The sequence below is a fragment of the Neopelma chrysocephalum genome, unplaced genomic scaffold (genome assembly GCF_003984885.1).
Source record: "Neopelma chrysocephalum unplaced genomic scaffold, ASM398488v2 Primary Assembly neopelma1_100, whole genome shotgun sequence".
Taxonomy (NCBI): Eukaryota; Metazoa; Chordata; class Aves; order Passeriformes; family Pipridae; genus Neopelma; species Neopelma chrysocephalum.
Genome location: NW_020897763.1, coordinates 2,182,330 through 2,194,884, shown reverse-complemented (window position 1 = coordinate 2,194,884; position 12,555 = coordinate 2,182,330). Strand labels below are relative to the sequence as shown.

The 12,555-nt window shown below is 43.8% G+C and overlaps 1 protein-coding gene across 1 annotated transcript in view; it reads left to right on the top strand.

Moving 5' to 3' along the window:
• The window catches only part of SRGAP2 (SLIT-ROBO Rho GTPase activating protein 2), a 91,834-nt gene that overhangs the window by 43,166 nt on the left and 36,113 nt on the right, over window positions 1–12,555 (top strand). Inside the window, exons 4-6 of the mRNA XM_027695038.1 lie at window positions 2,813–2,875; window positions 5,836–6,051; window positions 6,900–7,028. Coding sequence (XP_027550839.1) covers window positions 2,813–2,875; window positions 5,836–6,051; window positions 6,900–7,028 — 408 coding nt within the window. The remainder of the gene's footprint in view (window positions 1–2,812; window positions 2,876–5,835; window positions 6,052–6,899; window positions 7,029–12,555) is intronic.

Here is a 12,555-nt window from a genome sequence, read left to right as displayed (position 1 = left end):
GTTTGGTGGAATGCGGAACAGCCAAGCCAGTCCTGCAGTAGATCCCAAAAACATCTTGATTAAATTAGAGAGGGGAGGTGGAGGGGAGGGAGGGCTGGAACAAAGAGGCCGTTGAGGAGCTGGCACGGGGTGCTGGGAATTTATGTGGCAGCAACCTACAGCTCTGCACATGGTGCAGATCCACCCTGTTGTAACAAAGGAGTAGTGTGCATGTGTGTGTGTGTGTGTGTTTGTGTGCACACATGCTCAGAGCAGCTTCTTTGGGCTGCAAGAAAGGTTTGAGAAGGGCAATTTGAGAGGAACGTGCTGAGGAAGCAGGTTTGCACTGCTGTCACCATCCTGGAAATGACTTCCTTGGTGCTGTTGATTATTTTCCTGATTTTTCAGGGAAGGGGAAGCCTGTGGTTGTCACCACTCGTTGCACACCTTGGCACAGCACAGGTGAGGAGGTGCTGGTGCCCCACTCTCCCCATTCCCATGGGCTCCTGTGCTGTGCCATGTTCCAAGAGCATCAGTGATGATCCAACTGGATCATCTCCCAAATCGAGGGGAGAGAAGGGTTTAGCCCTGATGGGATAAGGAGACAAGGTTTGTGGGGACCTCCCCTCCCCACACACACAGTTTATTAGTAGAGCCAGTTAGATAAGATTTTGTTGCACAAGCCCTTTAAGGGAGGTGCAGATAGACTCTGGTTGTAGGCAGAGCCGAGCATGGATAAATAATAATAAAACTGATCAGATTTACCTTCATTTATTGCTTTTTCCTGGAAGATTGTTTACAAATGGACTTATTTTAAGCTCTGTCTGCCTTTGCAAAACATACAGAATAATAGAGAACAATATAGGATTTGGTGCTGAAATAGAAATTGATACTGGAGACATTGGCAGCTGCAAAGACTGTTGGTTCTGTTTTCTTGACATGCATTTTCTTTGTAAATCCATGCCACATTCTGCCATGATCCTGGAATCTCTCATGCCTGTATGGCAAGGGTTGGGATCAGCAGCCTTGAATCTGGCTGCACTTTGAACTCCATGGGAAGTCAGGGAAATTCTCTTTGTGCATCACCTTCACCTCCCTCTACAGCACTCGAGCAACAACTTCTTTCCCATTTTCTTCTGACTTTCCCAAGGAAACCCTTCTGCTTCCTCCAATGTATTTTCATTTATCAGGGTCAGCCAGCTCAGCTTTTTTTCCTCCTAAACCTTCTTTTTTTTTTTGGTGGAATCAGTGCAGGGAACAGCATTACATTAACAGTGCTCATTGCATAGCTCTTGTTTTCATGGCACCTATGATCTATCTCACCTTCATCTTAATGGAAGGTTTTTTCCAGTCCAGCAATCCAGCAGCTTCTTTCTTGATTGCTCATTTGGAAGCACAAAGAGTTTTGTGTTTTGACAGTTTGGCACTTGCGTGTCTCCTTTTCTTCTTCAACCCGAATATACATTAAAATATTCATTTTAATCTATTTCGCATAATTGATGCTTCAGCAGTTTGTGCAGTGAATGAGCAATTTTATGCAAGAAATAAGCAAATGGGCTGAAAAGAGCCTGGTGAAAGGCAGATGATTGGGCCAGTCCAGGCAGTTTCACCAGCACAGTGGAGCGTGTTGCTCAAAAGCTCCTTCTGTGTGAAAAGTTCAGTGCTCAGGGCGTTTAAAACAGACCCAGCCAGTCACTTCCATTAATCATCTCCATGTTGAGAAAAAGGCAGTCAGAAAACCCTTGTGACCCACATCACTGCAGGGATGAGCAGCAGCTTCAGCTTTTTTCTCCTGCTTTCAGAGATGGAAAAAACTGTAGATTTGTTGCTGCGAACTCCCTTGGGGATTGGGAATCACCAGCTTCTTGCTTTTCTTTAGATTAAAGACTCCTCAGAAAAAGCAGGATGCTTTCCTTTGTCAGCATTTGTGTCAGATCCTTTTTTTTTTTCCCCCAGTAGCACCTGGGGAACAGGGTTAGGAACGTGGGACTGGAATGTATGGAAAAGGCAAAGGATTGGACCTTGGATACTTGTGCGTCCCATTGTGCTGGGGACCAGTCTGGGATAAAACAACCATCATCTCAGAAACCCACTCTGAGCACTGCTAAACTGGGCAGTATTCAGAAGAGAATAATTTCAATTTAAATTATATGAACTCTCTCTTTTGGCTTTTACATTTATCAGTATGGTCTTGGGTTTTTTTTTTCCTCATGGCTTAACGCTATCTTGACTTCCAAGGCAGAAATGTTGGTTTAAGTGTGGGTTTGTCTGCTCTACCTCTTTATCTTTTTCTTTTCCTGCACTTTGTAGGCATAAATAATCTTGAACTTATCAAATTTGCTGCCCCAGTAGATATTAAATACTTCTAACACGCAGAGCGTGAAGGTTCAGTCACGCAAACGCTGCCTTAGTGGGTAGTGAGTGAATAAAATGTCTAAACTGAGTAATATTCTTCTTACATGCTGACTTCCTTACCCTGCATTTCTTCAGCTTCCATACCAGGCTGTCCTGTATCCATAGTCCTGCTTGATCCTGCTAAAATTGCTGAATCTCTGTGTTTCCAGGCTTGACCTTTGAAAATCCCAAGTTCTCTGGCCGTCTCCATCTCCATACAGCAAAGCTTTTCTTTCTGTGCTTATATAACATTTCAGTTTATTAATACTCTTGGTGCAACGTGATCCTGAGTGGCTCTGGGCTGGGCAGTTTATTGGATTTGCCAGCATAAATAGTGGTGCTTAATTGGGCCTAAATTATTTGTAGGTGCTCCGTGTTCGCTTCCTCCGCCTCTTTTCCGTCTTCCCCAATTAACTTTCGTTTCTCTCTTCTGTTGCAGAGCAAGGAAGTGGGATTGCAGCTCCAGGAAGACTTGATGAAGGTCTTGAATGAACTCTACACGGTAAATCAAACTCCTTGGCATCTTTTCAGGCACAAGGGAAGTGTTTGGGTTCTCCCACCAACACCGATAAACGTCTGCAGTCCCTGCGGTTTGAGGCACCTCGTGTTCACCACCTCCAAAGCACCATAAATCCCACTTTTTCCCTCTGTCCCTGTGTTGTGTGAGCTCTGTGAGTGTTTGCTCCACGAAGATCACACCTTCTCCTTCGCTGCAGTGATGGTTTTAAATTAAGAAGAGTCAGAGAGAGTAGAATTATATCTAAATATGCTAAAACCCTTCAGTTTTGTGTGGTGTGAGCAGACAGAAGGCAGCACAGGGGGAGGGGACCCACTGTGTGTGTTTGTTCCTCAACCCTCAGCAAAGCAGTTCCCCTTAGAGTAATAAGAGTTTTCCATCTGTGCTTTTTTTTGGGTCTCAGTAAATCCACTGGAGGCACCAAGGAAGGAGGAGGGATGTGTTCCTGGGAGTTCATGTGCTGCGTGGGGGTTTTTCTTCTCACATTGATAAATGGGAAATCCTGTTGTTGGACGAGATTTTTGCTCTCTGCAGCTGTTACTGAGCTAGTTCTCTTTTAAAAGCAGAACTTACACGTGGGTTAGTGGCTCAAAATGTCTTTTTATTTTGTGCTTCCTTAATGATACATCGGGTCATGACACGGAGGTACAAGTTCTGTCCTTCCTTCTTTCAGAAGATGATCTGGGGATGTTCCTCAAGCCATGGCACATCAACCCCGTGATGAAATTCAGTAAAAATATCAATGTTACAATATTTCAGGGGTATCCCTGCAATTTCCTACATCAATAAAATGTTCCATTACAATTTGTTACAGTTATAGCATTGAAACCAAATATTCAGTTAATAATAATAATAATAATAATAATAATAATAATAATAATAATAATAATCAGCACTGCCTACTCTAGAAATTGTTTTCTATTTGAGGGCATAATGTGATACAACTTTTGAGTCATGTCCTTGGGTGGGATCTTAGGGAAGAACTCAGCTCTGTTTCTAACCACAGACTTTCAGGAACTGAGATTTCTTTCTAATCCAAGTTGACCTGGCACTGAAGGGGCTGCTTCCTGGAGTTTCATAGATGTGGGTAATAATTTCTGTGTGCCAGGCTCTGACAGGTCATTCAGCCAAATACTGAGTCCTGGTAGTTTCTCTGACCGTGGAAGGAAGATCTTCCAGAATTCAGCCTTTGAAAGACAAAGAATTGTAGGGTATAAACCTTTCTAATGTCTGTGTTAGGAACTTGAAATCTATTTATCCCTTCCTTCCTTCTGCTGCAAAATTTGAAGTTGTCCCTTCACCAGAAAAATTCTTTTCCTTTGAAAAAGCCACTTCTGATCACGTTAAAAGGCCATTTCTTGCTGGACTCAAAACAATCCCAGCAGTGATTAAATTTAGTGCTACTTTCTAGAAATGTTTCCACTTCTTGCTCTGCTGGGTCTCTGGTTTAACTGGACGTGGCACAAGGTGCTGATCAACCCAAGGCTGGGCTTGATGATCTCGGAGGTCTTTTCCAGCCCTAAATCATGTTGTGATTCTGCACCCAAAGCCTTGGCAGGATCCCTGTTTTCAGGCAAAATGGAGATGGGCGAATTCTTTACTTTCCCCGCGCCAACAAAGCACAGAGGGTTGTTACAGCCTGTAATTTTTCCTTGCCCTGAATTGTCCCGTGCCCTCAGCAGACTCCAGTGAGTCACCAGTGACCCCAGCAGCAGACTGGGGTGGGCAGAGCCTGCCAGTGGGATGAAACCATTCCAATCCCCAGTTCTCCTCCTGCTTCTCTTGCTCTCTGCCAGCTCCACTCTCAGTGACAGAGGGAAAAGAAGCCACTTGGAATCTATTATTATAAATGCCTGCTTTATAGTCTGAGCGTATGGGGGAGCTGGGAGTGCGTGTGTGTAAATTATTCAGCACTTCTCTCCAACACTGGCTGCATTCACATTCCCTTTCATGTTTAAATCCAGTGTCTCTTTGTAGCTGGGAACCTTTGCTGATCACTGCAGAGGCAGAGCTTGCGTCCTACTTACGTAAAACCGTGTCATGTTATGGTGCAAAACAGGTATAAACAGATTTTCCTCTGAAATAAAGACCCCACTTGCATAAAAAAATTGATTTATTTGGGGTGACATTTTGCAACTGTGCTTTTTTTTTTTTTTTTGCCCCCTCTACGAGAGTTACATCATGATGTTTGTTTTGGTGTGTGCTTCAAATTGCTTTGCATTTCTGGATAAAAAACTAGTTTATGTATCATGCCCTTTGGTTTTTTTAGTTCTTTTTTTCTCAACACAAAGCTAGACATTAATATCCTGTGAAACAAATGGGTTTTTTGTGACTTTGGGGGATATTTATCTATACTTAATTATAAAAAATGTGCTATAATAAAAGTTGTCCATATAGTACAGGGTCCAGGTCTCCCTAAACAAAAGAACAACACTCTTTTATTAATATTTTTTATTACATAAGGTCAACAGAAGTACTTTTAAGTACCAAATTTGATATAAACAAGTGGAACCTGAGTTGCTTTTGCAGCCATTGTGTTCAGACATGATTTACATACAGTTCCTGGAGACTTGTGATGTTTAAAGGACTGATTCATCCAGATGAAAGACTGATAGGCATCCCTTTGGAAAACTTACCTGCTGATGAAAAGCTCTCATTTTCCAACGCTGGCATATCATTTCCTTTGAACAGTAAAGGAGGCTGGATTGAGTCTGGATCTTTCTTTGGATCTCATGCCTCCTTTATTGGATTGTACAAGAAGGCACATGCCAAAGTTTAAAAACAAAAGAAACAGCTGCAAAATAATCCACTTTGATTGCAGATTCATTTTGAGAGCCACACTCGTTCGTGGCATCTTCTGAGAGGGGAGGTTTCCCCCGAGTTATTTTCCCATGTTGGATTATTTGAAGTTTAACAACCTTGCTGGGCTCTCGTCCTTCCTGCAGGTGATGAAAACCTACCACATGTACAACGCTGACAGCATCAGCGCCCAGAGCAAGCTGAAGGAGGCCGAGAAGCAGGAGGAGAAGCAGATTGGGAAGTCAGTGAAACAGGAGGACAAGCAGACCCCGCGCTCCCCCGACTCAACCTCCAACGTCAAGTTCGAGGAGAAACACGTCCGGCGGAGCTCCGTCAAAAAAATAGAGAAAATGAAGGAGAAGGTACTTGCCTGGCAGTGCTGCTGCTTGTGCAGAGGGGATTTTTGCAGTAGATCAGCACGGGAGATACAGAGTTCCCTCCTCAACTGCAGAATCTCTTTTTTTTTTGCCATTTTAAATGCTCAGATTAAGGAAAGGCCAAAGCTTGCACCGAGCGTCCTTTAGGACAATCCAGTGTGCATTTTGTGTTGACACAGGTAATGCAGGCGTGGCACAAAAACCTAAAACAGAGTGTAAAAGTAACAATTACCTTCTTGGAAGTTCTGTTTAATCTGTATTTTTCTTGTACAAGGCACAAGGCCTGTGATAGGAGGGAGTCAAGTTATCCCAGACTGGCTTTGTGGGCAGAGCCAGTTGCCTCAGTAATCAGTCAGCTTTAAGCCAGTCTAAGGTTAGTTAGTCACTAATTGGCCAGTTCAGCTCTAAATTCAAGCCAATAGGAAGGAGAAGAGTTATTTTTTAATGGTTTTAGACTCTGGAAGGACCAAGTTCAAGCCTAGCTTCTGTTGGAGGAGGTGGGGTGCCTGCAGCAGCCCTCAAACTACCTGTGGTCTTCTGGTAGTGCTGGAGCTGGACCATAAATAACCTCATAAAACCCACCTTGTTCCTTCATTCTCTCCTTAGTCTTCCCCAGCCCACAGCCTCAAGGGAAGACTTTCAATCCAGAGCTGCCTAGTACAGTAATGCTTAAAAACATCTAAATAATTAATCTGCATTTCAAGTCTTGGGAGTCTTGGTAAAACTGGAATTCAAATGGACAAAATCTGTGTGAGCAGAGCAGGGTTTGTTCAGTATTCTAAATGCTGCTACACCTCTTTTAATGCTGTATTCTCTTTTTCTTTCTCTTCCAGCGCCAAGCAAAGTACACAGAGAACAGGCTGAAGGCAATTAAGGCAAGGAATGAGTATCTGCTGGCCCTGGAAGCCACCAATGCCTCAGTGTTCAAGTATTACATCCATGACCTGTCTGATCTCATTGATGTAAGTGCTGCTGCTCGGGGGCCTGCACTGGGTGTCACTGCCACGAGCCCTCACACCTTCCCCTCCTCCTTCAGCATCTTCTGCACCAGCACAGCTGGAAACCTCTGCACAGCTGTGCAGGGACAGGCTCGGATGGGCAGCTTGGAGGGTGGCCACAACCCTGGTATTTGTTCATGGAGCTGTGACATGAGCTTTTCTTAGGTGGCCAACTCGGTTCGTTGCACAGGGAGACGAGAAACGTGGCTCTGAAAAGGAAAGGGAGTTGCTTAGTTAAAATGAAACCCAGCTTTGGTGTCACACTGTTGCCTGACATTTTCTGTTTGCTATTTTAAGCAAACCCGCAAGATTTTAGCTCTGAAGCACATTTTGAAAGGAGATTTTGAACTGTAGAAACAGCAGAAGAAATTTGGGAAAAGAAATGGGAGTTCTGAAGCATTTCCTGAAGTTGCTTTTCACTTGTTTTGAAAAATTCAGAGAACCATAGGATATCCTGAGTTGGGAGGAACCCACAAGGATCATCCAGTCCAACTCCTGGGCAGGACACCCCAAAATCCCACCCTGTGCCTGAGAGCATTGTCCAAACACTCCTTGAGCTCTGGCAGGTTTAAGTGCCCTGGGGAGCCTGTTCAGTGCCCAGCCACCCCCTGGGGGAAGAACCTTTTCCTAATATCCACCTGAACCCTCCCTGACACAGCTCCAGCTTGTGTCCTGTCCTCCCTTGTGTCCTATCACTGCTCACAGAGGGAATATATTCCAAACCCTGCAGTATTCAGTGGGAATCAATTCTGCTTTTGGTAAAACTCACAACAACAAAAAACCCCCAAATCTCTGCTCTTTGAAAACTCGGGAAAGCCAACTGGGAATCCTGAGTTACTCACAGGGATGTGACTCCCCCCTTCAGGCTGCAGAACTCAAACTGTGTCTGGGTCACTGCCTCGTGCTGGGTCCAGTTCCCTTTCCAAGCCCATCCCGGTGCCGTCACCGCTGGAAACACTCGGCTGCAAAGCCTGGAGGGAGCTGCAGCAGGAGCAGGGAGTAATGAACACAAGTGTCTCTAGACATAGGCAATAAAGAGCACTCAGAGCACTATTAATTACTCAGCTATTATAATAACTACCAGTCTATATAATACATTTATTCAGCTGATGATAAACTCGCCTGGAGTGCTCTTGTGCCAGGTGTTGATTTAAACCTGTCCTTTGGAGGTCAGGGCTGTCAATGAGAGTGGGCTTGAAAAATACTGTTATTTCCAAATGTCATGATTTGCAGAATTGCTGCACTGAAGAGGCCTGGGTTGTTTATCCCTGCTGCCTTTTTAGGAGACCTGTTTTGGTTAACGTTTGCTCAACCTTAATTGTGCGGTCTTGGGGTTTTTTTTTTTACTAATGATAACTTCTTGTACGTGTTTATGTTGAAAAGTTGGTTGGGATTCACTTCCCTGCCATCAGCCTAATTCAGTTATCTCAGTTTTTACTTCTACAACCCATCTATAAGTCCTCCCCCATGAGCTGCATGTGTGCTTGGTTCATTTGTCTGCCCAGTGGATTTTCATGAGTCAGATATAGTGAAGAATCCTTTTGGATTTCATAAGCCCAAAGCAGCTTCTAAGCACGGACCTGAGATGTTTTAAGCAGGACATGACAAATCTGGGTTATCCAGCTTGGAAAGAAGTGCTTCTCTCACAGTCCCAGCTGTCTCTGGGCCATGGCAGGCAGTGCTGCAAGACAAGGAGCCAAACTCCAGCATTCCAGGGATTTGTCACTGTTCCTAGAGAGGAGCCATCATGGCTCTGGGTGAGTCCATGCCTGTGTTAACCCCCTTCAAGCATTCAGTTTAATACTACATTACAAGTTTTCATAATCTTTAAAATAAAAGTATTATCTGTTCTGTTTTCAGGCATGGAAAAATGTGGGACTTGTCTGGGAGCACAGGAGATGGAGCTCAGTTATCTCATTGTCAAGGCACAGGGAATATAGATTTATTAATGCCTTTGATCCTGAAGGATTGAAAATTAACAATTATAACCAGTGATGGTTATCTGAACCGTCTGAATTAAATAAAAATGTGATTTTTAAGCCAGGCTGTAATGCTTTCCCTCAATCTAATCATTTGATCATATTGAATTTTGAAATATAATATAAAAGTAATCTTCAAAGTTACTTACAAGTAGATTGTGTTAGACCCAACAGCATTAAACTTGTCATGTTTATGCAGCACATTGTGTTCCCTCTCCAGTTGCAGGGAAGGATAACAGGGAGTTAATTCTTCATTGAGAGTTAAGAACAATAAATTGTTCCTGACATAGCCCAGTAGTTTTGAATTTCCTGACTTTGGGGACTGAGGCAGCTCTTTGATGCTAATGAAATATTACAGTAATGGGGAAGTTTGCATTAACTCATATTTATAAAAGGGTCACTAGGACAGGATTTAAAAAAAAAAAAAGGTAAAAATGTGTGTGTGAGTGACTCACAGAGCTTACTTTACTCTTCTAGGAATAGATATTCCATTGCTTTTTGCTCCAGGATCCCATCCTTTCCCTTCCAAATGTAAATTGCATTTTAAAACAAAGGGCTTTTTCTCCTCAAATCTTCGGGTTTGGGTCTGTTTGAAAACTGCTAACTGGCAAAGGGTTAATCAGCTGTCATGTCGGGAAGGGAATTTGAATGAGTTATCATTAAATTCTTATAAAAAATTGATTTCCTTTGAGAATGATTCCATCAAACATTTATATAACCCAGAAAAGGGACGGCGGGACTGGTACGTTTATAAACACGGAACGCTGGACTTTAAAAACCTTTCTTAAAAACCTTTTAAAAACCAGTGGGGGAGTGGGCTGGGAAGTGTTTTCTGTCACTGGCTTCAGCAGCAGAAAGCCAAAACACTTTGCTTCGAGGTGGGTGTGACAAATTAACTGCCCTTGGACCTCCCAGTTCCCCCAGTGCTCTCCCCTCCCGTGGCAGCTCCACTTTCCTTCTGGACGTGGATGTGACTGGAGAAAGGGAGCACTGGGAGGACAAAGTGGTCACACTGGGAGGAATTGTGTCCAGTTCTGGTCTCCACAGTTGAAGAAAGACCAGGAGCTACTGGAGAGGCTCCAGCAGAGAGACCATAAAGATGATGAGGGGTCTGGAGCATCTCTCTGATGAGGAGAGGCTGTGGGAGCTGGGCCTGGTTAGTCTGGAGAAGGGAAGATGGAGAAATGCTTCCAAGGGGTGTTGGGATGGTGCCAGGTCTGTTCAGTGGTGCCCAGTGACAGGACAAGGAGTGGTGGCCATAAACTAAAAGAGAAGTTCTACCTCAGCATGAGGAAGAACTTCTTTCCATGGAGGTGGCAGAGCTCTGGAACAGCTGCCCAGGGAGGGTGTGGAGCCTCTCTCTCTCTCTCTGGAGACATCCCAAACCCACCTGGATGAGTTTCTGTGTCACCTGCTCCAGAAGTGGGTGATCTGGGTGATCTCCAGAAGTCCCTTCCAGCCCCAACTTACTCTGTGATTCTGAGAAAAGGAGGGAGTGCTGCTGTTAAACCTGAGCTGATCCCAATCCTGGCTGCAGCACTGGCCCAACTCTGCCTTTCCCCCCTCCATGACTGCAGGGAATCACTGCAGTGTGTGTGCACTGAGCAGTAGCTGTGAGTGGCTCTTGATCCAAGGCTGCCTCCACACGTGCAGATTCTCAATCAGGCCTCTTTTGTTTTTGGTGTTTGTTTTTTTTTTCTTTTTCTTTTTTTTTTTTATTCTTGGCTGGTTTTGTTCTTTCTGATTGAATGTGAAGTCCTTTAATTCTCTGCCTCCAGCCCAAACCAGCAACTGCAGCTCTTTTTACAAGACTCCCCACCTGCCACAGCTTGTTGGCACAAGAACCAGGCATCCAGCAGCACCCGGTGGCAGAAATTCTGTGAAAGCAGGGAATGGTCCAGTAGCCTCTCTCTTCCCTCTCCCCCCACCCCTCCTCCTCTTTTTTTCCCCTTTTTTTCCTTTGCTTTTGCACACAATGACAGTGATGAGATCCAAATGATGGGCGAGGAGGAGATTTCATGTGAATTTTGCTTACAGAGCAGCACAGTAATCAACCAGATGGTCCCTTTCTTTCTTTCTTTTTGGATATTCTCCTAGTGTATGTAATCTTGCTTGTAATTCCAAGAAGGTGGGCTCCTTCTTGCTCACTTAATTCGATGGCTGAAAAAAATCCAGGCTGTTTCTGATCAGTTAATGAAAAAGTGCCTTTTTCCCCTTCTGAAACATGAAAACTTGGCTCTGCAGCCCTGGTGGAGATGAAGCTGCTTGATTGTATCCCAGTGACATCACCCTGGTGTCAGCCATAGCCAGGAAATTCTTGACCATAACCACTTTCTGCTTCAAAGTTTTTTTTTTGCTCCTCTGTTTCACCCCAGCAGTGAAATCATCCCAAGCAAAGGCTGCTTGGCTTTTGGATGACTCTGTTCTCATGCCTGGGATGTCCAGGTCATGTTCCTCCTTCCTGAAGTGCACTGAATAAAGCAGCTTTCCGTGTTTTGGGTGGAATTATCTAGATGCAGATGAACTTTTATACGTGATCCAAATCCCGTGTCTTGTTTCGCCAGTAGTGCCTTGTTTTCCTCTTCCTTTGAATAATGTTATTTAAGGATTTTGGAGTGTGTTTATAGGAATCAGGGCCCCTAAAAGTGAGGTTAGTGTGTTCATGCTGTTGAACACACCCACTTCTAGGTTGCTTTTTTCTACCAGCATGAAATGAATATCTAATGAATATCTAATACTCCACAAAAACTCCACAAACTGTTATAATAGTTTAAGCTGTGCTTGTCTTGGTTATTAATTATAACACAGTGCTAAAATTTGTGTGGGATTATAGGTTGGGGTTCTCTAAGGACCTTGGGCAAGATGCTTCTGCACTGAGTGAGGGATGTGGGACCACTCTGGTACCCAGAAGATGCCAAAATAACCACAACTTGTTATCCACTTAGAATCACAGAATCAGCCGGGTTGGAAAAGACCTCTGAGATCAAGTCCAACTTTAATTTTTCAGCCTTGCCTGCTCTTAAAGCAACCTCATGTCAGCAGCCAAACAGAGGTCTTAAAGACTGAGATATTGGATCATTTCCATGGGGAGAATCCCTCAATCCAGATCAGGGGGCACAAGGAATGGGCTCATCCCCAGCAGAGGCTCTGAAGCTGAAAATAGATGCAGAAGGGAAGTTTGCTGGTGATCAGTGTTAGGCAGAATATCTTAGTTTTGAAGATATTGTTCAGGAGGAATTCTACAACTCTATAAAGCAAAAAGTTCCTCCTTTAAAATTAAGAGCAGCACAGATTTGGTATAGGTTTGTCTTGGATAACTACAGGCAGAATATGAAGTGTCTGACAAGGGAACATGTCCTTAATTCACCTAGAAAAACTATTAAAGAGAGATGTTTGCCTTTAGACTGTATATAAAAGGCTTCCTGCATTAAAAGAGGTAAATTTCCCCAGCTCTAAATTAGAGCTATTTGAAACATTTTCCACAGAAGAGTTCTCTGTTGAAAATGCAGTTT